This window comes from Rutidosis leptorrhynchoides, chromosome 7 (assembly GCF_046630445.1).
Source record: "Rutidosis leptorrhynchoides isolate AG116_Rl617_1_P2 chromosome 7, CSIRO_AGI_Rlap_v1, whole genome shotgun sequence".
NCBI lineage: Eukaryota > Viridiplantae > Streptophyta > Magnoliopsida > Asterales > Asteraceae > Rutidosis > Rutidosis leptorrhynchoides.
Window position 1 is genome coordinate 158,095,794 of NC_092339.1, and position 24,546 is coordinate 158,120,339.

Here is a 24,546-nt window from a genome sequence, read left to right on the forward strand (position 1 = left end):
GATTCGTATTGCGTGAATATCTTTATTCATCTTTTCCATTCGTCTCTCGAAAGCATCTATTTTTGCGGAAACGGAATCAAAGTTATGGCTAGAATCGGCTCTAGCCGCTTTAGATGAACGATATATATCTTTCTCTTGGTGCCACTCATGAGAGTGGGAGGCTGTGTTATCAATAATTTTGTAAGCTTCAGTTGCAGTTTTCTTCATAATGGAACCACCAGCTGTTATGTCGATGTCTTTTCATGTAGCAACGTTGACACCTTGGTAGAATATTTGTACTATTTGATAAGTGTCTAAACCGTGTTGAGGACATCCTCTCAACAACTTTCCAAATCTTGTCCACGCCTCATATAGAGTTTCATTTGACTTTTGTGTGAACGTAACAATTTCTCCTTGAAGTCTCACGGCTTTAGATGCCGGAAAGAATCTTTTAAGAAATTTCTCAACTAAAACATCCCATGTGTCAATCGCCCCTTCAGGTAACGATTCTAACCAATCTTTGGCTTCTCCCTTTAAAGTCCAGGGAAACAACATGAGATAGATCTGTTCATCCTCAACTTCTCGGATTTTGAATAGTGTACATATCCTATTAAACGTACGAAGATGTTCGTTTGGATCTTCCTTCGGCGCACCACTATATTGGCACTGATTAGTTACTATGTGTAGGATTTGTCCTTTGATTTCATAATCTGGCGCATTAATGTCTGGCTTAATAATGGCGTGACCTTGGCCCGTGCGTGTGGCTCTCATTCGATCTTCCATACTTAGAGGTTCCAGATTTTCCATAATTGAATTTGTTGAATACGAATCACTAGAAGATTCTGATTTAATGGTTTGTGGTTCAGGAGGAATGATTAGTGGTTCTGGATCTTGGAATTGTCCCTGAATATTCTCCGGATTCTCAATTGTGAGGTCGGGTTCAAAAGATGGATTATCGAAAATTTGAGTTGGAGTTCTTGGTCGACTAGATGATGATTCTAAAGAAAAATCAACGGCGACAATATTGGCTAGATGTCTTGATCGAGTTATAGGTGGTGAACGTATGAAAGGTGGTGAACGTTTTACTCGGTGCATTCACTGAATATCCTATTAGTTTTTAAAAGGAAAGAAAAATTATATAAGTTATCCAATTAATAGACTTTTCTGATTTTGCCCACGTTTCGAATAGCCAAAAGATGCAGCAGAGGGGCAGGATTCGTTTGGTCTCAATATAATTGAGTACTGTTTGGCTCCAATAACCCGGTCCAAGTACAAATCCAACTATTACTACGAACCAGAATATTTTGATGTCTATCAATTTAACCACTTAAAATAAATTTTCATAATTTTAAGAAATTTAGATAAGAAGTAGAATAAAAATCTTATCCTAAAACTAGAATAGCGAGAAATAAGAAAGAAAAAAAAAACGCGTCGAAAAATAAAAGGTCGAAAAATAGGCGTCGAAAAATAAAAATAAGAAAGTAGCGCGAAAAACGGCGTCGCAAAATTCTAAAGCACATAAATCTTAGTCTAAGGAATAAGCACTTAAGGGATTTTACGGCAAACCTAAAAATTCTAGAAATAAAAATAACTATGGCAAAACTAAACTTAATACTAAAAATTGTAACTAGAGTCTAAAAATCTAAAGGTAATAATAAAAAAAAAACTTTTTTTTTAATTTTTTTTTATATTTCGTTTTTTAAGGATTTTAAATTTTTTTTAAATTTTTTTTTTTTTTTTTAAAAATTTTTTTTTTCAAAAAAAAAGATTTTTTTTACAATTTTTTTTTTAAAACGAATTTGTTTTTTAAAAAAAAAACGATTTTTTTTACACAAATTTTTTTTTTTAAAGGAATTAATAATTTTTTTATTATTATTATTTTTTTCAAAACTTTTTTTTAACTCATTTACTATTCATGAATAGTAAATGAAAAGAAATTAATTAATTTACTATTCACATGAAAGCGACATGATAGAAATTATTAATTGCAAGTTACATAATATACCCCTGAAATATTTAATAAATACGACTTTTTAAAACTTTTAAAACTTTTACGATTCAAAATAGTAAAGGAAAGAAATTAATTAATTTACTATTCACATGAAAGCGACATTATAGAAATTATTAATTATAAATTACATAATATACCCCTGAAATATTTAATAAATACGACTTTTTAAAACTTTTAAAACTTTTACGTATAAAATTTGATTCTAAAATATTATTATATTATTATATTTTATTTTAATATTATTATATTATTATATTTATTAAATTATTATATTTAAATTAATATATCTTTAATCAATCAAAAACTAAAAAAAAACTTAAATACCCCGTGAAAACACAAAAAGTGTCCCCGAAATTACTTTTTTTTATAACTATATTTGTACAGATATAAATTAAAAATATAGCGTTTTAGCGCTCCCCGGCAGCGGCGCCAAAAACTTGATGATGTAGCGTGAGGGTACGAAATAGTATTATTTTTACTAGGAAATACTACAAAATATGACACAAGTTTTATTAATTTACGGATGGGATATACCTAAACCTTGCTACAACACTATAGGCAGTGTACCTAATCGTAGAGTAGTGTAGTTTTTAGTAAGTCCGGTTCGTTCCACAGGGAGCTAGTGATTACGTACTATATTTTTATAAAACTATATATATATATATATATATATATATATATATATATATATATATATATATATATATATATATATATATATATATATATAAGTAGTAATATTATTAAAAAAGAGGGGTTTTTACCGTTTAATGACCGGTTTGTTGTTTTTATATTTTTAAGCGTAAAGATAAATGACAATAATTAAAGTGCGTAAAATAAATAAATGACGATAAATAAAATAACAATAAATAAAATTGCGATAGAATATGAAATAAAAGGATTATGCTTATTTAAACTTTCGTAATCATGATGTTTGACGTTTTGATTTTAATTAATTGTTACTCGGGTTAATTGTCCTTTGTCCTGGTTTATTTGATACCTATCTGGTTTTTTGTCCATAATAGTCCATCGGTCATAAATATAAAGTGCGAGTGTCCTCGTCAAATTACCCTTATACCCGAAGTCAAATATTCCAACTAATTAAGGATTTAAACTGTGACGCAGTTATCACTTCTGTCAACAATTACACCAGTTATCACTGTATGTAATCCACCCCTGTTTTGATTAGATGTGAATATTAATTTACCCACTTGATCAGTTTGAATAATCAATTACCCAACCCGAATAATTAATTAAATGATTATAATAGATTCCATATGAACGTCAATAAATAGGACAACCATAATCATTATTAATTATTAGGTTAATTAATTTGAAGATAGGTTCGACAGACTCCAATGAGTTGTCACTCAATTAGACAATACCCCCCATCTATTAATAGTCAATAGTCCAATTTCCACAAGTGTCTGTCTTTTGCCCAAACCTTAATTATGGTACAAAGTTCAATAACCCCGTCTTAATATTTTAGCCCAACATCACGATTACTTCGGCTCAAATAAGCATAATAATAACTTAGTTACGAGACATTAAATTAAAAAGGAAGAACATAGCTTACAGTGATGATTAATCGCGTAGCGTTGCACGGACAGAATTTCGACTTAAAACCCGTAAAATATTTCTTACAATAACTCAACTAAACCATAACTTTATTATTAAAATTAACTTATATTAAAATTATAATATAAATATATATTACATATTACAGAAGAGAGAAAGAAATATGAAGAAAGGTGTACATAAATCGATCAAATGAATTGCCTTTTATAGGCAAATATTGAATTGAAATTTTCACTTATGACCCGTTAACTATGCTCAATTAACAACTTTTTATTATTTATTATTATTCTTATTATGAATTATTTAAATATTATATTATATTCTTGTGCATAGTTGACTTGTACTTTCAGCTCCGTTGCGTCGAGCGTTGATAGTTGGCTCGGGTACCGGTTCTGGATTTTCGAACGTCCTTTCGTATAATTTAATATCTTGTACTTTGCGTTTTGTAACTTATACTCTTGTCATTTTTAGACGTTTCTCATCAATAAATTGAACCTTTTGAATTGTATCTTGTACATTTGAGCTTTTTGGACGTTTGTGTCTTCAAATCTTCGTTTTCGCCTTTTGTCTTCGCACTTATTTATTTAAACAATTACAATGAAAATATAATACAATTACATATGAAAACCTATTATTTAGAAGGGATATTGCTATGAAATATATGTTCCTTTTTAGCCTTATCAAATATCCCCACACTTGAGCGTTGCTTGTCCTCAAGCAATACAGAACTTGAAATAAAAACATACATGAATCACTTTTTTATTCATCACACTTTGTACATTAGTGATTTTGATATGGTGGTATAAACAATGATAGTAACGATAGAACCATGGTTAAAGGTGGATGTATCATCCACAGTTGCCTCGGGTTTAGGTCAACGACACTTGCAATCAAATAGCCGATTTACTTTCGGTTTCCAAAGCAAAGTGCACATTTGAAAGGTGGTTTACAGTCTCACATGACTATGAAAATGTAGATCCTTAAGGAAATTGGATCTTTATGAAAACATCTGATCTTTTTGAAAATTTAATCTAGCTTTTACCCTAGATAAGTTTTCCGGAATAACCCTTCACCGGTGTTTGCAAAATATTTTTGTGGGTTGTGTGGGTTTCAGATTTGAAAATTTTAGCTCAACACTTGTGGTTTTGTGTTACCCACTTGCTAACCTTGTATTGGGAAAGCAACACGTCCAGTTTACTTGTTCCGTATATTACCTTTCGGTAAACTATCGTCCGGTTGTAAAGGAAAGCAATGAACAAGAAACTGTTAAGGCAATATCTAATGACATGCATATGATTATGGTCTTAAAACGTGTCGGATGCTAGTACTATCCTTTGTAGGAGCAATAGTAAAGATCATCCTATGATTTTTCGGTCTGGCACAAGGTCCTGTCTCCGACCATGCTATGCAACCACCGTTTCTTACGGTTGACACCCGATTTGGTTCAGGTGACCTAATGAATTCTGATGAATTCTCAGGATTTTACGTTCAATGGTAATGAACGCATTGAAAATAGGTTTTCAGAAAACAAATCGGTTTTATTTTTGATCAAAATATTTTCTCGTTCAAGCTCGAGTTTAGATATCATTGAATTCCATGAGTTTGTAATTCTCAATCTTTAAGGTCAATCTCTAGGATTGAGTAATATCAGTCTTAAAAGTTGATTTTTGATCTTTAAGGAGATTATCCTTTCTGGGGATTTGATTCATTAGTCTTATCAAGCTAATTTGCACGGTGCCCCCCATTGTGCGAGATAAATCCTTCTCATGGTTAGGATAAATCTGACCACATGGCGACCCTATTTGATGCTGAGGTCCGTGGATTTCCTGCTGATTTTAGATATGACTTTTCTAGATTTTTCGTCAACCTACAGCTGGTCTGGACGACAACTTCATGACCTAAATCAAGAAGCGCATTTCTTTTTCGGAAGACTTTACTTCCTTTTAATGATGGAATTGATTCATCGTGTAGATCCATCTTTCTTACAGTAAATCGGGTAAACCAGTTAATTTAGTCCAAAGTAAAAGCACATGCAATAACTTTACAAAAACATGTGATAGATAGTTTTTAATTGAATAACTTGGTACATTCTCCCCACACTTGGCTTTTTTCATGCGTCTTTTTATATCTTAATAAATAAATTCAAGCGTTTTAGTTGTTTCTCAATTTATGTCCTTTCCGAGGTAACAATAATTTTGGCATTAACACCTAGTTTTATCGTTCATAAATATGTATAAACATGATTTTGAATTCATTTAGTTAAAAAATTTTAAAATTTTCATAATATTTAGAAAATAAGCCAAGTATAAACCTGAGAGAATTTATAACCCTTCCCCACACTTGAGATCATGCAATGCCCTCATTTGCATGAAATCAGACTATAATTATTAATTCATGAGGGTGATTAGTGTAGGAAAGTGATTAAAAATACCCAGTTTGTAATTACAAAGCTCGTCGAATGATAGATGGCGCGCCTCATCGTTCATTCCTTCATTTATTATATCACATTTGTTGTTTTGCATCTTGTCGTCAAAATCAGTAGCTTTTGCTGAACTTAATGTTAGTCTTTGAAAGTGCGTTGTTTTACCCTGTTGTTTACATGATAAAATACAAACATATATACATATTTTTAAAGTTGGGTATATTACCCCACGTTCAAAAATTTATAAAATCAAATATATTTTTTTTTGCATAATTTAAATCAATAAAATTAAAAATAATGATGACAAAATTTTTCGCCCCGCCCTCGGGTAAAGTAATTTCGGCTCAACGACCTAGTCTTCAACTCACGACGAATTTTAGAAATCATTTTTTTTTAACTTAATGAAATAAAGTAAATTTTTGTTTTTAAATTCACACAAAACTTAAAAAGAAAACATATTAATTTCATATAAAACCTAAAAAACAAAAAAAAAAAATTCAGAATGGGGGGAGAAAACTAGTTGTTTAGTGTCTACTAGTGGAAAAGACAAATCGGATTCCATTCTCGGAACTACACGAGAACAGAACAACTAACTCTAAACAGCATTTTCTTTTTAGAATATTTGAATCTCCTCACACTTAGGTAGATGTGGTGTCGAAATTGTGATTAACTTCATCGTCAATTTCTCTTGGACCATAATCAACTTGCATATCTGTGACTTTTGCTTTAAGCCAGTGACCAGCTTTTTCCGTAATATCCACAAATTCAACTAGCTTCGCCTTTTCTTTAGGCGACAGATTGGATACTAACCGGTTATATAACTTAAAGTTCCCCTTACTTTTAGCATCAATAACCCGTTTAAAAAGTTTCTTCATTGAACTGTTAATAATGGGGTCATTTAATTTCGTATCAACTATGGGGTTCTTTATTATCAAGTCATCATTAGGTGTTACTTCATTTTTCCCACACTTAGGCGTTCTATTATTGTTAAGCATTACCGTTGGAGTTGGTAAAACAACATGGTTCTTACCAATCGTTTTTGTCGGTTCAACGGTTTTGGTTTGTGGATATTTAGACTTTCGAATCATAAAGGTGATCGATTTCTCATCATTACTAAGTGTCGTTCTACCCTTTCTTACATCAAATAACGCCCCGGTGGAGGCTAAGAATGGTCAACCTAAAATTAGAGGAACGTTTGAGTCCTCTTCTATGTCAATGACAATGAATTCGACTAGAAAGGTTAAATTACCTACTTGAACGGGTAGGTTGTCAGCAATTCCAACTGAGTGCTTAATGGTTTGATCAAGGAGTCGAACACTCATATCCGTTGGAGTTAACTCACCTACACCTAATCTCTTATATAATGAAAGAGGCATAACACTCACACTTGAACCTAAATCTGCTAGTGCATCATACATGACATAGTCACTAAGTAGACAAGGAACAATAAATTCACCCGGATCACCTACCCTAGGTGGAGGATTTGGTGGAACCGTCTTCACCGGGTTTACTTCTACTGTTTTTGTTTCTTGCACTTTTTTATTCTTCTTCTTCTTCTTTCTAGAGGTTTCACAAACTTTATTACCTATTACTTGCTCATACTCAACTCCTTTTCTTGGAAACGGGATGGGTGGTCTGTATGGTGCCACCACTGGCTTTACATACTCGGGTGGTGGTGGTGGTGTAACTTCTTCATTGTTACTTACATCTAAAACCTCCCCATCTTCTGATGCTGGTTTTTCAGAATTTGTTGAAACCATATTAACATTTTCATTCCGAGGATTTACTTCAGTATTACTCGGTAGCTTTCCTTGTTTCCTTTCACTCATCAATCTAACAAGAGTACCTACTTGTTTTTCTAGATTCAAAATAGAAGCTTGTTGAGTTCTAAATGACTGATCAAACCTCTCATTCGTTTGAGTTTGAGTTTCAATAAATTGTGTTTGAGATTCAACTAGCTTAAATACCACTTCTTCCAGATTTGACTTTTTCTCTTCGGTTTGTTGTGGTGGTTTATACAAGCCAGGTCTTTGTTGATTGAAAGTGTTGTTTTGAGTTGGTTGGTTATTCGGACCTTGTTGGTTATACGAGTTATTGTCGGGTCCTTTTGGATTGTAAAGAATGTTTTGATTTCGATTGAAGTTTGGCCTTGGCGGTTGATAATTATTCTGATAACTATTTTCCAGCCTTTGGTTCGTGTAGACAACATTCTCACGTTGTTCCATCGTTTGTTCAATGTGACAGTCTTTCATTAAGTGTGGTCCACCGCATTGCTCACAACTGATTCGTATTGCGTGAATATCTTTATTCATCTTTTCCATTCGTCTCTCGAAAGCATCTATTTTTGCGGAAACGGAATCAAAGTTATGGCTAGAATCGGCTCTAGCCGCTTTAGATGAACGATATATATCTTTCTCTTGGTGCCACTCATGAGAGTGGGAGGCTGTGTTATCAATAATTTTGTAAGCTTCAGTTGCAGTTTTCTTCATAATGGAACCACCAGCTGTTATGTCGATGTCTTTTCGTGTAGCAACGTTGACACCTTGGTAGAATATTTGTACTATTTGATAAGTGTCTAAACCGTGTTGAGGACATCCTCTCAACAACTTTCCAAATCTTGTCCACGCCTCATATAGAGTTTCATTTGACTTTTGTGTGAACGTAACAATTTCTCCTTGAAGTCTCACGGCTTTAGATGCCGGAAAGAATCTTTTAAGAAATTTCTCAACTAAAACATCCCATGTGTCAATCGCCCCTTCAGGTAACGATTCTAACCAATCTTTGGCTTCTCCCTTTAAAGTCCAGGGAAACAACATGAGATAGATCTGTTCATCCTCAACTTCTCGGATTTTGAATAGTGTACATATCCTATTAAACGTACGAAGATGTTCGTTTGGATCTTCCTTCGGCGCACCACTATATTGGCACTGATTAGTTACTATGTGTAGGATTTGTCCTTTGATTTCATAATCTGGCGCATTAATGTCTGGCTTAATAATAGCGTGACCTTGGCCCGTGCGTGTGGCTCTCATTCGATCTTCCATACTTAGAGGTTCCAGATTTTCCATAATTGAATTTGTTGAATACGAATCACTAGAAGATTCTGATTTAATGGTTTGTGGTTCAGGAGGAATGATTAGTGGTTCTGGATCTTGGAATTGTCCCTGAATATTCTCCGGATTCTCAATTGTGAGGTCGGGTTCAAAAGATGGATTATCGGAAATTTGAGTTGGAGTTCTTGGTCGACTAGATGATGATTCTAAAGAAAAATCAACGGCGACAATATTGGCTAGATGTCTTGATCGAGTTATAGGTGGTGAACGTATGAAAGGTGGTGAACGTTTTACTCGGTGCATTCACTGAATATCCTATTAGTTTTTAAAAGGAAAGAAAAATTATATAAGTTATCCAATTAATAGACTTTTCTGATTTTGCCCACGTTTCGAATAGCCAAAAGATGCAGCAGAGGGGCAGGATTCGTTTGGTCTCAATATAATTGAGTACTGTTTGGCTCCAATAACCCGGTCCAAATACAAATCCAACTATTACTACGAACCAGAAAATTTTGATGTCTATCAATTTAACCACTTAAAATAAATTTTCGTAATTTTAAGAAATTTAGATAAGAAGTAGAATAAAAATCTTATCCTAAAACTAGAATATCGAGAAATAAGAAAGAAAAAAAAAACGCGTCGAAAAAAGTCGAAAAATAAAAGGTCGAAAAATAGGCGTCGAAAAATAAAAATAAGAAAGTAGCGCGAAAAACGGCGTCGCAAAATTCTAAAGCACATAAATCTTAGTCTAAGGAATAAGCACTTAAGGGATTTTACGGCAAACCTAAAAATTCTAGAAATAAAAATAACTATGGCAAAACTAAACTTAATACTAAAAATTGTAGCTAGAGTCTAAAAATCTAAAGTTAATAATAAAAAAAAAAAGCTTTTTTTTTATTTTTTTTTATATTTCGTTTTTTAAGGATTTTAAATTTTTTTTTAAAAAAAAAAAATTTTTTTTTTAAAAAAAAACGATTTTTTTTACAATTTTTTTTTAAAACGAATTTTTTTTTTTAAAAAAAACGATTTTTTTTACACAAATTTTTTTTTTTTAAAGGAATTAATAATTTTTTTTTAATTATTATTTTTTTCAAAACTTTTTTTTAACTCATTTACTATTCATGAATAGTAAATGAAAAGAAATTAATTAATTTACTATTCACATGAAAGCGACATGATAGAAATTATTAATTGCAAGTTACATAATATACCCCTGAAATATTTAATAAATACGACTTTTTAAAACTTTTAAAACTTTTACGATTCAAAATAGTAAAGGAAAGAAATTAATTAATTTACTATTCACATGAAAGCGACATTATAGAAATTATTAATTATAAATTACATAATATACCCCTGAAATATTTAATAAATACGACTTTTTAAAACTTTTAAAACTTTTACGTATAAAATTTGATTCTAAAATATTATTATATTATTATATTTTATTTCAATATTATTATATTATTATATTTATTAAATTATTATATTTAAATTAATATATCTTTAATCAATCAAAAACTAAAAAAAAAAAACTTAAATACCCCGTGAAAACACAAAAAGTGTCCCCGAAATTACTTTTTTTATAACTATATTTGTACAGATATAAATTAAAAATATAGCGTTTTAGCGCTCCCCGGCAGCGGCGCCAAAAACTTGATGATGTAGCGTGAGGGTACGAAATAGTATTATTTTTACTAGGAAATACTACAAAATATGACACAAGTTTTATTAATTTACGGATGGGATATACCTAAACCTTGCTACAACACTATAGGCAGTGTACCTAATCGTAGAGTAGTGTAGTTTTTAGTAAGTCCGGTTCGTTCCACAGGGAGCTAGTGATTACGTACTATATTTTTATAAAACTATATTTATATAAATATATATATATATACATATATATATATATATATATATATATATATATATATATATATATATATATATATATATATATATATATATATATATATATATATATATATATATATATATATATATATATATATATATATATATATATATATATATATATAAGTAGTAATATTATTAAAAAAGGGGGGGTTTTACCGTTTAATGACCGGTTTGTCGATTTTATATTTTTAAGCGTAAAGATAAATGACAATAATTAAAGTGCGTAAAATAAATAAACGACGATAAATAAAATAACAATAAATAAAATTGCGATAGAATATGATATAAAAGGATTATGCTTATTTAAACTTTCGTAATCATGATGTTTGACGTTTTGATTTTAATTAATTGTTACTCGGGTTAATTGTCCTTTGTCCTGGTTTATTTGATACATATCTGGTTTTTGTCCATAATAGTCCATCGGTCATAAATATAAAGTGCGAGTATCCTCGTCAAATTACCCTTATACCCGAAGTCAAATATTCCAACTAATTAAGGATTTAAACTGTGACGCAGTTATCACTTCTGTCAACAATTACACCAGTTATCACTATATGTAATCCACCCCTGTTTTGATTAGATGTGAATATTAATTTACCCACTTGATCAGTTTGAATAATCAATTACCCAACCCGAATAATTAATTAAATGATTATAATAGATTCCATATGAACGTCAATAAATAGGACAACCATAATCATTATTAATTATTAGGTTAATTAATTTGAAGATAGGTTCGACAGACTCCAATGAGTTGTCACTCAATTAGACAATACCCCCATCTATTAATAGTCAATAGTCCAATTTCCACAAGTGTCGGTCTTTTGCCCAAACCTTAATTATGGTACAAAGTTCAATAACCCCGTCTTAATATTTTAGCCCAACATCACGATTACTTCGGCTCAAATAAGCATAATAATAACTTAGTTACGAGACATTAAATTAAAAAGGAAGAACATAGCTTACAGTGATGATTAATCGCGTAGCGTTGCACGGACAGAATTTCGACTTAAAACCCGTAAAATATTTCTTACAATAACTCAACTAAACCATAACTTTATTATTAAAATTAACTTATATTAAAATTATAATATAAATATATATTACATATTACAGAAGAGAGAAAGAAATATGAAGAAAGGTGTACATAAATCGATCAAATGAATTGCCTTTTATAGGCAAATATTGAATTGAAATTTTCACTTATGACCCCTTAACTATGCTCAATTAACAACTTTTTATTATTTATTATTATTCTTATTATGAATTATTTAAATATTATATTATATTCTTGTGCATAGTTGACTTGTACTTTCAGCTCCGTTGCGTCGAGCGTTGATAGTTGCCTCGGGTACCGGTTCTGGATTTTCGAACGTCCTTTCGTATAATTTAATATCTTGTACTTTGCGTTTTGTAACTTGTACTCTTGTCATTTTTAGACGTTTCTCATCAATAAATTGAACCTTTTGAATTGTATCTTGTACATTTGAGCTTTTTGGACGTTTGTGTCTTCAAATCTTCGTTTTCGCCTTTTGTCTTCGCACTTATTTATTTAAACAATTACAATGAAAATATAATACAATTACATATGAAAACCTATTATTTAGAAGGGATATTGCTATGAAATATATGTTCCTTTTTAGCCTTATCAGGTTTTACTAAATTATGTTAATTTTGGGATGAAATGGATGTGGTGATGCTAGTGTGGGGTTGGTTAGTGTCAAAAAGAATTTGAATTGAAATATCCCAACTTTGTGAGTTTTGAAGTTATAGTTTGATTAGTTGTGATTTAGTAGATGAAATGAGTTTTTGGTCAAGGAAAAGTTACTTCCTTTGTTATACTCCTTGATAATAAGGTATCATTTGACTATGAATATTCTTATTAGAATTGTTTTGTGTAATAAGTTGTAGAATTATGGAAGTTAAATAATTTTACAAATAGTTTTAGCCAAAATCTTGAAGGTTTCAATATGGGTATGGGTTTAGAATGGTTTGAGTGTAGGAGCTTGTACGGAAGGTAGTGTGTTGAACCACACTTACTTAAATGTAGTGTAGAATTAAGGTATGTATGTATGTATGTATGTATGTATTTATGTATGTATGTATGTATGTATGTATGCATGTATGTATGTATGTATAATATGTGAATAGGTTGCTAAAGGAGCTTGCTTGTTCTTCGTGCTTATTGTGGACACTTTTGTTGAAAGGTGAGTATATAGGTTGTAAATAGGTCACATATCACTGACTGGCAAATGAGCAGTGGTGACATGTGACTTGGATGGGGATTATATCCTAATTATGCTTAGTTAACTAGCATAAGCTAGTATCCTTAGGTGGCAATAAGCCTTGTGCGATTGTCACAAATTGTTTAGGCTTCGGATCCGTTAGCATTTTTGTAGTAAGTGCTACTACTTGAATATGTGATTATGTTTTGCTTAGATGTTTAGTTATTTACGTACTTGTATATTCACTAAGCTTTATACTTACTCCGTTGTGTTGATTATGTTTGATTAGGTGAATTTGGAGCTAGTACGAAGGGTAAGGAGAAAACCTGATTAGCTAGTCGGAAGATTCTACATTTTGGTAAGTGGATGTTCGATGTCCTAAGCCCGCAAGGAAATGAACCCTTTGAATTGTATGTGCCATCTATTGATTATAAATGATTTGTGGTTTCATGTTTATATATTTTGGTTTAAGTAAAGTGTTGGATACTATATAATTAGCGCAGGTCGTTTGTTGAAAAGTTGTTACAATTAGTTGTACATAACTTTTGTTGATAAATGAAGAACATTGTAAAAGAAATATAATGTTCATGGAACCTTGTTTAAGTTGATTATGATTCAAAAGAAGTTTCTGTTTTGCAGTTCCAGAATCGGGTTTCTGCACGCCGCGCAGATGTTATGTGCGCTGTGCAGCACTGTGTAGCTTGAAGTTAGTAGTTTGGACTTCTTAAGAAGTTAATTTTTGTTATACTACACGCCGCGCAGAACTACGTGAACTGAAGTCAGTAGCTTCAACTCTTTAAGAAGCAAGTTTTGGTTAAGCTTCTCGCCTCACAGATATCTGGCGCGCCGCGTAGGATAGCAAGGTTTATTGTCAGACAACATTTAATAAAAAATTGGAGTCAAGGGCGTTTCAAAGACGATCGACTAGATCGCCCAAGATTATTTCTAGGTATTCTCCATCAATAAACTACTTACTCTATACTGAAAATGGTGAAATCGAAACTTACTTTGAGGCAAAGAAATTTAAAGAATTTATACAATAAGAGCTTGCCATAAAAGAAGAGATGTAATCACCTGAGAGAATAAGACCCGGTTACTTATGAATCTACCTCATAATAAATGGGCATAGCAAAACAAATGGGTATTTCGTATTAAGAATGAGATGGATGACAAGAAGAGATATGAAGCTTGGTTGGTGGTTAAAGGCTTTCAACAAAAGAAATGAGTTGAACAACGAGATGATTTCCCGGGTCTTAAAAATGACTACTATTTAATTGATGCTTTGTATGGTCACTGCCGAGGACTTACATCTTGAGTAATTAAATGTGAAGAGCTCATTTTTACATGGAGATCTTGATGAGGAGATCTATATAGTGAAACATGAGGGCTTTGAGGTAAAATTTAAAGAGAAGCGGGTTTGTAAACTACGGAAAATTTTGTATTAATTGAAGCAAGCACTTCGGCAATGGTACTTGAAGTTGGATGTTTTTATGTGGAGGAGTGGATGCATGAGATGCGAGATGGATCATTGTTGTTACTTGAACAAATTCAAGTCCTCTTTTATCATATTATTGTTATATATTTATGACATGTTACTTATAGGTTCATACATGTCCAAGATCAACAAGTTGAAGAGACTGTTATCTCTTGAGTTTGAGATGAAGGATCTTGGTGGTGTTAAGCAACTACTTGGCATGAGTATTATTGTTGATCGTGTGAAAGGTATTCTAAATTTGTCTCAGTCAAAATATATAGGGAAAGTTGTAGAGAAGTTTAACATGGATAGAGCAAAGACTCGATCATTGCTTTTTGGTAGCACGTCGAGATTATCGAAGATTCAATCACCAAAAACGGAAGAAGAGAAAGTGGAGATGGATGATGTACCGTCTGCTTCGGCCGAGGGAAGTGTTTTGTATGCAATGGTTTGTAAGAGACCAGATATTGCCCATGTGGTGGGAGTTATTAACCATTATATGTCAAATCCGTAGAAAGAGCATTATGAAGCGGTTAAATGGTTGCTTCATTATTTGAAAGGAACCTCTAGTATGGGATTGCGCTACTCTAAAAGCAATGTCATACTTACAAGTTACACCAATGCTAATTTAAGTGGATGTGACAATTCGAGTAAAAGCACTACGGGCTTTCTGTTTACAGTGGGGAAGACGACAGTTAGTTGGATGTCTCGACAAAAAGGAGTGTTGCTTTGTAGACCATCGAGGCCGAATATATGGCCATTGCAGAAGCTGTTAAAGAGCTTATTTGGTTAAAGAACTTCTTGTGAGTTGGGCAACTATTACGTCCTATAGTATGACAACCAAAGTGCGGTCCATCTTGGGAATAATCCGGTGTTCCATAGTCATACGAAAGGTATCATTTTATTCGCGAACTCATGATTTTCTTTTATTTTTGGAGAAAGTCCCCGGTCCAAAGAATGTTGTTGATAGTTTACTAAGGTGGTGACGACTGAAAAGTTGAGGTTTTGCATAGTCTCAACTAGTCTTGTGATGACTTGATGAGAGAAGATGTCGACTAGAGAGTTAGAGGGCTATAATTTCACATCTAACAAGTAGTGTTAAAGACGATGTATCGAAAGTCAACTCATCTAAAGATGTGTTGAGTATGTGTGTCTTAATGGTATTTGGCTGTATAATGGTGGTGTGACGTTCTTGGTTAGATTTTTTGGTTGACGGGTTGACGAGATAGGGTTGTTCAAAGTCTCCTTCAAGCGAGAGATTGTTAACAATTAAACAAGGAACAAATGTGTGTACCATCAGGTGGGTCGTGTTTGGTAACACTAGATCACCGATCATGAATGTCAAGACGCGAGAAAGTGGTTTGAAGTTTTTGGAGGTGTTTGATTTGTGGTCGCGTTTCGTGACTGGACCTTTGCCAAACGCGAGGTTCGACGTATCCAACAAGTCAGGGATGCTTGTTGCCTTATTTTGTTTCGCGTTATAAATATTACCCAAATGTAACATGTACCATTGTGCTCGAAAAAATAGAATAAAAACTCTCTAGTTTGCCTTGGACTAAAGGTTTCAAAAATTACTTTAGACACGGGTAACAGAAATCGGTTTTAGTTAATATCGTAGAAAACCGATTTGTAAAACGTTTAGAGATTGGTTACTTTAGTATAAACCGGTCTCAATTTCTTTTTGATAATAAAGATCGGTTCCTTTTTATCAAAGACATCTCTATTCACCACTTTAGAGACTGGTTCATTAAAATGTCAATTTACTTTTTGCGTTTATTCTTTCGATTATTACATTGTGGGTGTGTGATTTTGATAAATCACTTGCGTTATTTAGGTCCTAAAAAACTAACATCTAATACTCGCTTCATCGGTAGTCTGAAAAAGAAAAAACTAATGTGTTTATATAAGTTGTAGGTTCAAGGATACAACTCGGATTGATGTCATCATATTTATATATATTTACATAAATCAAATTCATGCGGGAAAGGATGACTACATTCAATATGTTTATGTATCATAATCATCAAAAGGCAACAACCATTAATCCTCCAATTATTAAAAAAGAATATTTACTTTACCATATTTTAATCCTACCCATGAGATGCGAGATGGATCATTGTTGTTACTTGAACAAATTCAAGTCCTCTTTTATCATATTATTGTTATATATTTATGACATGTTACTTATAGGTTCATACATGTCCAAGATCAACAAGTTGAAGAGACTGTTATCTCTTGAGTTTGAGATGAAGGATCTTGGTGGTGTTAAGCAACTACTTGGCATGAGTATTATTGTTGATCGTGTGAAAGGTATTCTAAATTTGTCTCAGTCAAAATATATAGGGAAAGTTGTAGAGAAGTTTAACATGGATAGAGCAAAGACTCGATCATTGCTTTTGGGTAGCACGTCGAGATTATCGAAGATTCAATCACCAAAAACGGAAGAAGAGAAAGTGGAGATGGATGATGCACTGTCTGCTTCGACCGAGGGAAGTGTTTTGTATGCAATGGTTTGTAAGAGACCAGATATTGCCCATGTGGTGGGAGTTATTAACCGTTATATGTCAAATATGTAGAAAGAGCATTATGAAGCGGTTAAATGGTTGCTTCATTATTTGAAAGGAACCTCTATTATGGGATTGCGCTACTCTAAAAGCAATGTCATACTTACAAGTTACACCAATGCTAATTTAAGTGGATGTGACAATTCGAGTAAAAGCACTACGGGCTTTCTGTTTACAGTGGGGAAGACGACGGTTAGTTGGATGTCTCGACAAAAAGGAGTGTTGCTTTGTAGACCATCGAGGCCGAATATATGGCCGTTGCGGAAGCTACTAAAGAGCTTATTTGGTTAAAGAACTTCCTTGGGTGAGTTGGGCAACTATTGCATCCTATAGTATGACAACCAAAGTGTGGTCCATCTTGGGAATAATCCGGTGTTTCATAGTCGTACGAAAGGTATCATTTTATTCGCGAACTCATGATTGTTCTTTATTTATAGAGAAAGTCCTTGGTACGAAGAATGTTGTTGATATGTTTACTAAGGTGGTGACGACTGAAAAGTTGAGGTTTTGCATAGTCCCAACCGGTCTTGTGATGACTTGATGAGAGAAGATGTCGACTAGAGAGTTAGAGGGCTATAATTTCACATATAACAAGTACTGTTGAAGACCTTGTATCGAAATTATGCTCATCCAAAGATGAGTTGAGTATGTATGTCCTAATGGTATTTGGCTGTATAATGGTCATTTGACGTTCTTGGTTTTATTTTTTGGTTGACAGGTTGACGAGATTAGGTTGTTTAAAGTCTCCTTCAAGTGGGAGATTGTTGAAAATATGAAGAAGATTAAACAAGGAACAAATGTGTGTACCAGCAGGTGGTCGTGTTTGGTAACACTGGATCACCGTACACGATCATTTATGTCAAGACGCGAGAAAGTGGTTCGAAGCTTTTGGAGATGTTTGATTTGTGGAGGTCACGTTTCGTGACTGGACCATTGCCAAACGCGAGGTTCGGCGTATCCAACAAGTCAGGGACGCTTGTTGCCTTATTTTCTTTCGCGTTATAAATATAACCCGAATGTAACATGTACCATTGTGCTAGAAAATAGAATAAAAACTCTCTAGTTTGCCGTGGACTAAACGTTTACTACAAAAATTACTTTAGACACGGGTAATAGAAATCGGTTTTAGTTAATATCGTAGAAAACCGGTTTGTAAAACGTTTAGAGATTGGTTACTTTAGTATAAACCGGTCTCAATTTCTTTTTGAAACTCCCTCCGTCCAGAAAAAAAAGTGTCTCCTAACAAAAATTGTTGGATTTAAGATATGTTGTTAAAATGTCTATTATGTCCTTCATTAATTATGTTATTCGAATTAATTAGTTTCCTTAACAAAGTAAGTGAGAGAATAAATTATGAGTAATTGTATTAATGACTTTCATATATAAAAAAGGTGTAATTGAAATTTTAGTGACATTATAGTGTTCTTTTAAGTAAGAGACATTTAGTTTGGGATAGATATAAATATTAATGTGAACTCTTTTTTTGTGACGGAGGGAGTAATAAAGATCAGTTCTTTTTTTATCAAAGACATCTCTATTCACCACTTTAGAAACTGGTTCATTAAAATGTCAATTTACTTTTTGCGTTTATTCTTTCAATCATTGCATTGTGGGTGTGTGATTTTGATAAATCACTTGCGTTATTTAGGTCCTAAAAACCTAACATCTGATACTCGCTTCTTCGGTAGTCTGAAAAGGAAAAAACTCATATGTTTATATAAGTTGTAGGTTCAAGGATACAATTCGGATTGATGTCATCATATTCATATCTATCTATAGTTTCTATTAATATCCTATGATGATGATGTCATTATTAGGCTAATTCTTTTGTTAAAAAAATCAAAAAGCAAAAGAAAAAAATCTAAGCATGATGGGTGATGTCATTAATCTAAATAAATTTTAATTAAAATTAAATCTTATTAATTAATTATTATTATTAAATCTTATTAATAATTATTTTAATTATTTAAATTAAATTATTTTAATTAATTATTTTAAATTGAGTACGAGAAAGTATAAATGTTAGGCAAGGAAACCAATTCTAAATTTATTTTTATTTTACACTTTTAAAATAAAATGACAACCAATATTATCTCTTATGATTGGATGTGGATTGTTTAATATGCATTTTAGGTGTTTGATGAAATGTTCGGCTGACGAGTTTCTTAGTCGGACTCTGTGGTTCTACGGGTCATTAAACTAAATGACTTTAGCATTTACGTTCACTTAATACTTAAAACATATCATTAAACTGTTTCGTTTAAACAAATCCGTGATTTCACGGGTCATTTCACTAGTGTATATATATATATATATACACATAAATTATATATATATATATATATATATATATATATATATATATATATATATATATATATATATATATATATATATATAAATAAATTAATGCGGGAAAGGATGACTACATTCAATATGTTCATGTATCATAATCATCAAAAGGCAACAACCATTAATCCTCCAATTATTAAAAAAGAGTATTTGCTTTACCATATTTTAATCCTACCCGAGTATCATTATAAAGTTTAGTTACTCCTCACATGATCATGATCAATTAGGATTAAAATATAATATCTTACAAACCAGTCAAAATTCAAAACAAAATTTCTTTTCAAAAGTCAAAACATGTTACATTACAACTGCTTAGAGTAAATAAAGCCTTAGAGAGGATTAATGATAAAGATTTTCACATTAGTCGGCATATGTGAAAACCTTTGTTAAACTACTTGTATATGAAGAAACATGTCAATATTTTGCAAATTAGATTTAACAAATGTTTAACCAGAATCTCAAAACACATACATCAATGCAATTGTTATGCTGTTTTTTGTTTACTATCTCATTTTCTTTCTTACCACTTTCTACAAGTGAAAACAGCATTACAAAAACCAATTTCATCACTAACAACCAAACCCTAATCTCAGCAGGAGGTAAATTTGCATTAGGCTTCTTCATTCCTAATAATTCAACAAACAAATACCTTGGAATATGGTACAACACAATACCAAAACAAACAATCATATGGGTTGCTAATAGAGCATCACCAATTCACAAAAATTCATCACCTATTTTTCGTCTTTCTGAAGACGGAAATCTTGTCGTATTAAGTGACAAAACCGTCGTTTGGACATCAAACGTGTCTCGAATTAGCATAACCGTACAATCCGTAGATGCAGTGTTACTCGATAATGGGAATTTGGTACTCAGACATGGCGAAAATGATGTTGTATGGCAGAGTTTTGATCACCCAAGTGACACATTTGTATCCGACATGAAAATCACCTCAAACGTAAAAACGGGCCAAGTAACCCGTCTTACATCATGGGTAAACGATGAAGATCCTAGACCCGGTATATTCTCAATTGGAATAGATCCGTACGGACATCAAATTTTCATTTGGAAACGAAATAAACCATATTGGAGAAGCAATGTTTACGCTACTACGCTCTCTTTCGCGAGTGGATTTATAAAATTCGAACAAGGATTTTCAACGTACCTTAGTTTCGTTGTAGAACAAGACGGAGTTTATCTTGTTTCGAACATTTCAACAGACACGGTTAGAACACGGTTCATGTTGGCTCCTAGCGGGCGGGTTCAGCTACTTGTATGGGTTCAAACCACATGGGTAGTTTTGTGGCAGGCACCTTTAGATACATGTGATTTTTATAACTATTGTGGTCCATTTACGATATGTCAGAAAACTGAAAATGTTTCGGTGTGCGAGTGTTTGACCGGGTTTGACCCAAAATCGAGCGACGAATGGAGTGTGGGAAATTGGACAGGTGGATGTGTGAGGAATAAGACATTAATGTGTGACGATGGAGACTCGTTTTTGAAATTTGAAGGACTAAAGCTGCCTGATTATGCGGTTACGGTTAGGGATAAAGCTAAAAGTGTTAGCGAATGTGAATACGAATGCTTGAAGAACTGTTCGTGTACAGCTTACGCGTATGAGAATGTGACGGATGAAGTTACGATAGTTTGTTTGAATTGGTTTAGAGAGCTTGTTGACATCACAACTAACGTCAGCATTGGTCATAATCTATATGTTCGTGTTCATAACTCGGAAATGGGTAATTAACTTTTCGTTGTAAATGTTAATTTCTCACTTGCTATGTTTAACTGAAAGGACAGTGATCCGTATACCATACCACCAAAATTTATCCATATACCAGCAAAACTGCTTACTGTACAGTATTTTATGGCAAAAGGTGTATGTTTGGCAGGGACACCCCGACCCTGTGTTTCCTTTGGAAACACACCAGACCCGGCCCGAAAGAGTCGGATGCCGGAAAAGTACCTCCACCAGGTCCCACACATGTGACAGGAGCAACCATCATCCCACTGCCACAAGAGTTGTATATTCTTGCCGCGAGTGAGGATTGAACATGCGCCTATTTATGGCAAAACTTCCACATGGCGGGTCCCAGCTACAAAGGTATCGGGTACCACTGAACTATTGCTACATTGGTTACTGTACAGTATTATAATACATGTGTAGTGATAATTTTGGTGGTGTAAGGGTCTGTCACCCTAAACGGAAACTTATGTTCTCTTACATGGTCAACATGCAGTAGATTATAGTCAAAAACGTAATCCGATCCACATAAGGAAAGGCGTGATGGTAGTTACGATCGTTATTTTATCTGTGGGATTGGTTATTATCAGTATCTTTTGCTACTTGTGGAGAAGGAAAAGATTAATAAGGAAAGGTAAACATTAACATATACATAAAATTAATAATGTTTACACTTTTTATTCAAGAGGTGGTAATCGCAACCCATTAACTTATGAATGGGTCAATTTGGGTTATAACTTATCCCTAAAGGGTCAAATTTATTTTCTATATTCCATTTTCAAGATTACTGATTATGGTTATGGTTTACTCAGAGAGAATAAACAAGGAATTGCTTGGATTTGATTCTATTAGTGCCACATCCGGAGATGCTCGTAACAGTTCGGAGCTTGTATCATTTAGCTTCAAAAGTGTGTTGTCAGCAACAAGTTCTTTTTCGGTTGAAAACAAGCTCGGTGAGGGTGGATTCGGTCCTGTTTACAAGGTACAGCTTGTAAAATATCGTAGTTACTAGAGATAGCAATATGGATGTGTTGGGTAATGAGTCAAAAAGGATTTTATATGTATTTATGTATATATATTTTATTACTGTCTATACAGGTTGGGTTAGCCTGAAACACTTTTTGGAATGAAACTATACGTTCTTGTTATCATCTAAGTTTTTTAATTCAATGATTTCTAAACTTTATAGGGCGACTCGTATCATATGTTTCCTTTTTATGTATCCTTCATTTATTTATGGCTCTATTTATTGAGTCGACATCAAGCGTCGATTAATTGGCAACTTGACTGACTCTTAAAGCTTAAATTAAATTTTAGGCAGGATTTAAAACCCATGAAAATTTGATTTTACCATTTTCATGGCGTCTCAATTTTATTTTTAATTAAATTTTATTTTTTAAAAAACTTTTTCCTACTTATTGGCCGGAGGTCCATTCGGAAGCAATCTCTCTATCCGTCGAATAGAGAGAGGGATGACTTTCTCTACTTTTGAGAGTTTAACTCTGGGTGGAGAAATGACTTGTCTTTATTCTCGGATAGGGGAAGGATTGTCTACATCTCACATCCCCCATACACCACTTATGTGGTATTGGTTTTTGTTGTTGTAGTTGTAAAAAGGCTATAATCAACTAGTACATGTGCAAATGGGTTAAATTATAAAAACCATGCAGGGTTCATTGCCTGGAAACAGAGATATAGCTGTAAAACGACTATCAACAAGATCATCGCAAGGACGTGAAGAGTTTATGAACGAGTTGAAACTTATTGCAAAGCTTCAACATACAAATCTTGTTAGATTATTGGGATGTTGTGTTGAAGAAGATGAAAAGATACTAATGTATGAATACATGCCTAATCAAAGCCTAGACAAGTTCCTATTTGGTACATTTTATACTTTCTAACGAGTTCTTATATTCGATAATCAATTTTTTGTGTGTCACATAGCTAAAATACTTTTTTTATAATGTTATTAGATCCATCAAAGAAAGTAAATCTTGATTGGAACAAGAGATACAAAATAATAGAAGGGATAGCTCAAGGACTTCTTTATTTGCACAAATATTCAAGACTCAAAGTTATTCATAGGGACTTAAAAGCAAGCAATGTTCTTCTTGATCAAATGATGACTCCTAAAATTTCAGATTTTGGATTGGCAAGAATTTTTGAGATTAATCAAATTGAAGACAAAACCAACAGAGTTGTTGGTACCTAGTAAGTCCACAAATCATCCTGTAAATAAAACTTACATCTTAATCATATAGACAAAGAGTACAATGGGCGGGTCAAGTAGTTCCAACCTTTTAATTGAAACCCGTTTTGACACAAACCCTAATCACAAAAATCAAAAATTCGACTCAAAAACGTATGGATCAGCAACACAAGGCTCTGATACCACTTTGTAGATGTAGTTTGGACCTTAGATCATACGTTGTATCTAGATTAATGGCGGAAACACTAATTAGAATGAGTCGAATACGTATTAGACTAACGGGATCGAATTAACCAATGAATAATTGATAGAATCGATGCCTAAGACTGTGTATTCGGTTGGTAAGGGTTTTGGGACGATTAGCAGCAAGTAATACGACGGCCTAAGGGTTTATGGTGTGTAACCTAACACAAAACCACGAAACCCGTATTTATACTAAATACAGCGACCATCGGCCGGTGGTCGGGGACCTTCGGCCGATGGTGACAGTCCCTCGACCGATGGTCCCTACCATCAGTCGATGGTCTTGAGCAGCCAACCGACTGCTTGACCTATTCACGACATTATACTAAGCATCATAAACACAAAGTATAAGTGTCCACGTACATATATGACTGAAATATCAAGTACATAACAAATAGAACAATAAACGTAATAGAACTCGGGATTTATGCACCAACAATACATGTAGGACTTCTTTGTGTACAAGAAATTATGAATGATAGGCCAACAATGTCGGAAGTAGTTGTTATGTTGAGCAATGAAACCGCAATCGTTACATTGCCCAAAAAGCCTGCGTTTACGATTCGTACAAGTTCCCAATTGTCGAGTAGATACTCTAATAACGAAGTTACAATGAGTAATGTAGAGCCTAGATAGAGAGCTATATATATATTCATTCTTTCGTTAATATAACTGTTTTGTACTATAGTCCATCTGTTTTAACCAGCTATCAACAATGGAATAATCTCAAATTTTAAAATCTGTGTGGTTCTTGTCTAGTGGGAACTTAATT

General features: G+C 33.0%; 1 protein-coding gene across 1 annotated transcript; it reads left to right on the forward strand.

Moving 5' to 3' along the window:
* Positions 1-20,050: 20,050 nt before the first annotated feature.
* LOC139859722 (G-type lectin S-receptor-like serine/threonine-protein kinase At1g11330) lies at positions 20,051-23,534 on the forward strand. The gene is made up of 5 exons (XM_071848500.1): positions 20,051-21,317; positions 21,819-21,956; positions 22,135-22,304; positions 22,993-23,203; positions 23,296-23,534. Exons 1-5 carry the CDS (start codon positions 20,051-20,053, stop codon positions 23,532-23,534), a joined length of 2,025 nt encoding a protein of 674 aa, XP_071704601.1.
* Positions 23,535-24,546: the final 1,012 nt, after the last annotated feature.

Excerpts from the sequence above, each read along its gene's own strand:
- LOC139859722 (XM_071848500.1), top strand. The coding sequence starts at position 20,051 with ATGCAATTGTTATGCTGTTTTTTGTTTACTATCTCATTTTCTTTCTTA. Across the intron at positions 21,318-21,818 it reads TGTTCATAACTCGGAAATGG|TAGATTATAGTCAAAAACGT; the intron begins GTAATTAACTTT and ends GTCAACATGCAG. Across the intron at positions 21,957-22,134 it reads GAAAAGATTAATAAGGAAAG|AGAGAATAAACAAGGAATTG; the intron begins GTAAACATTAAC and ends TGGTTTACTCAG.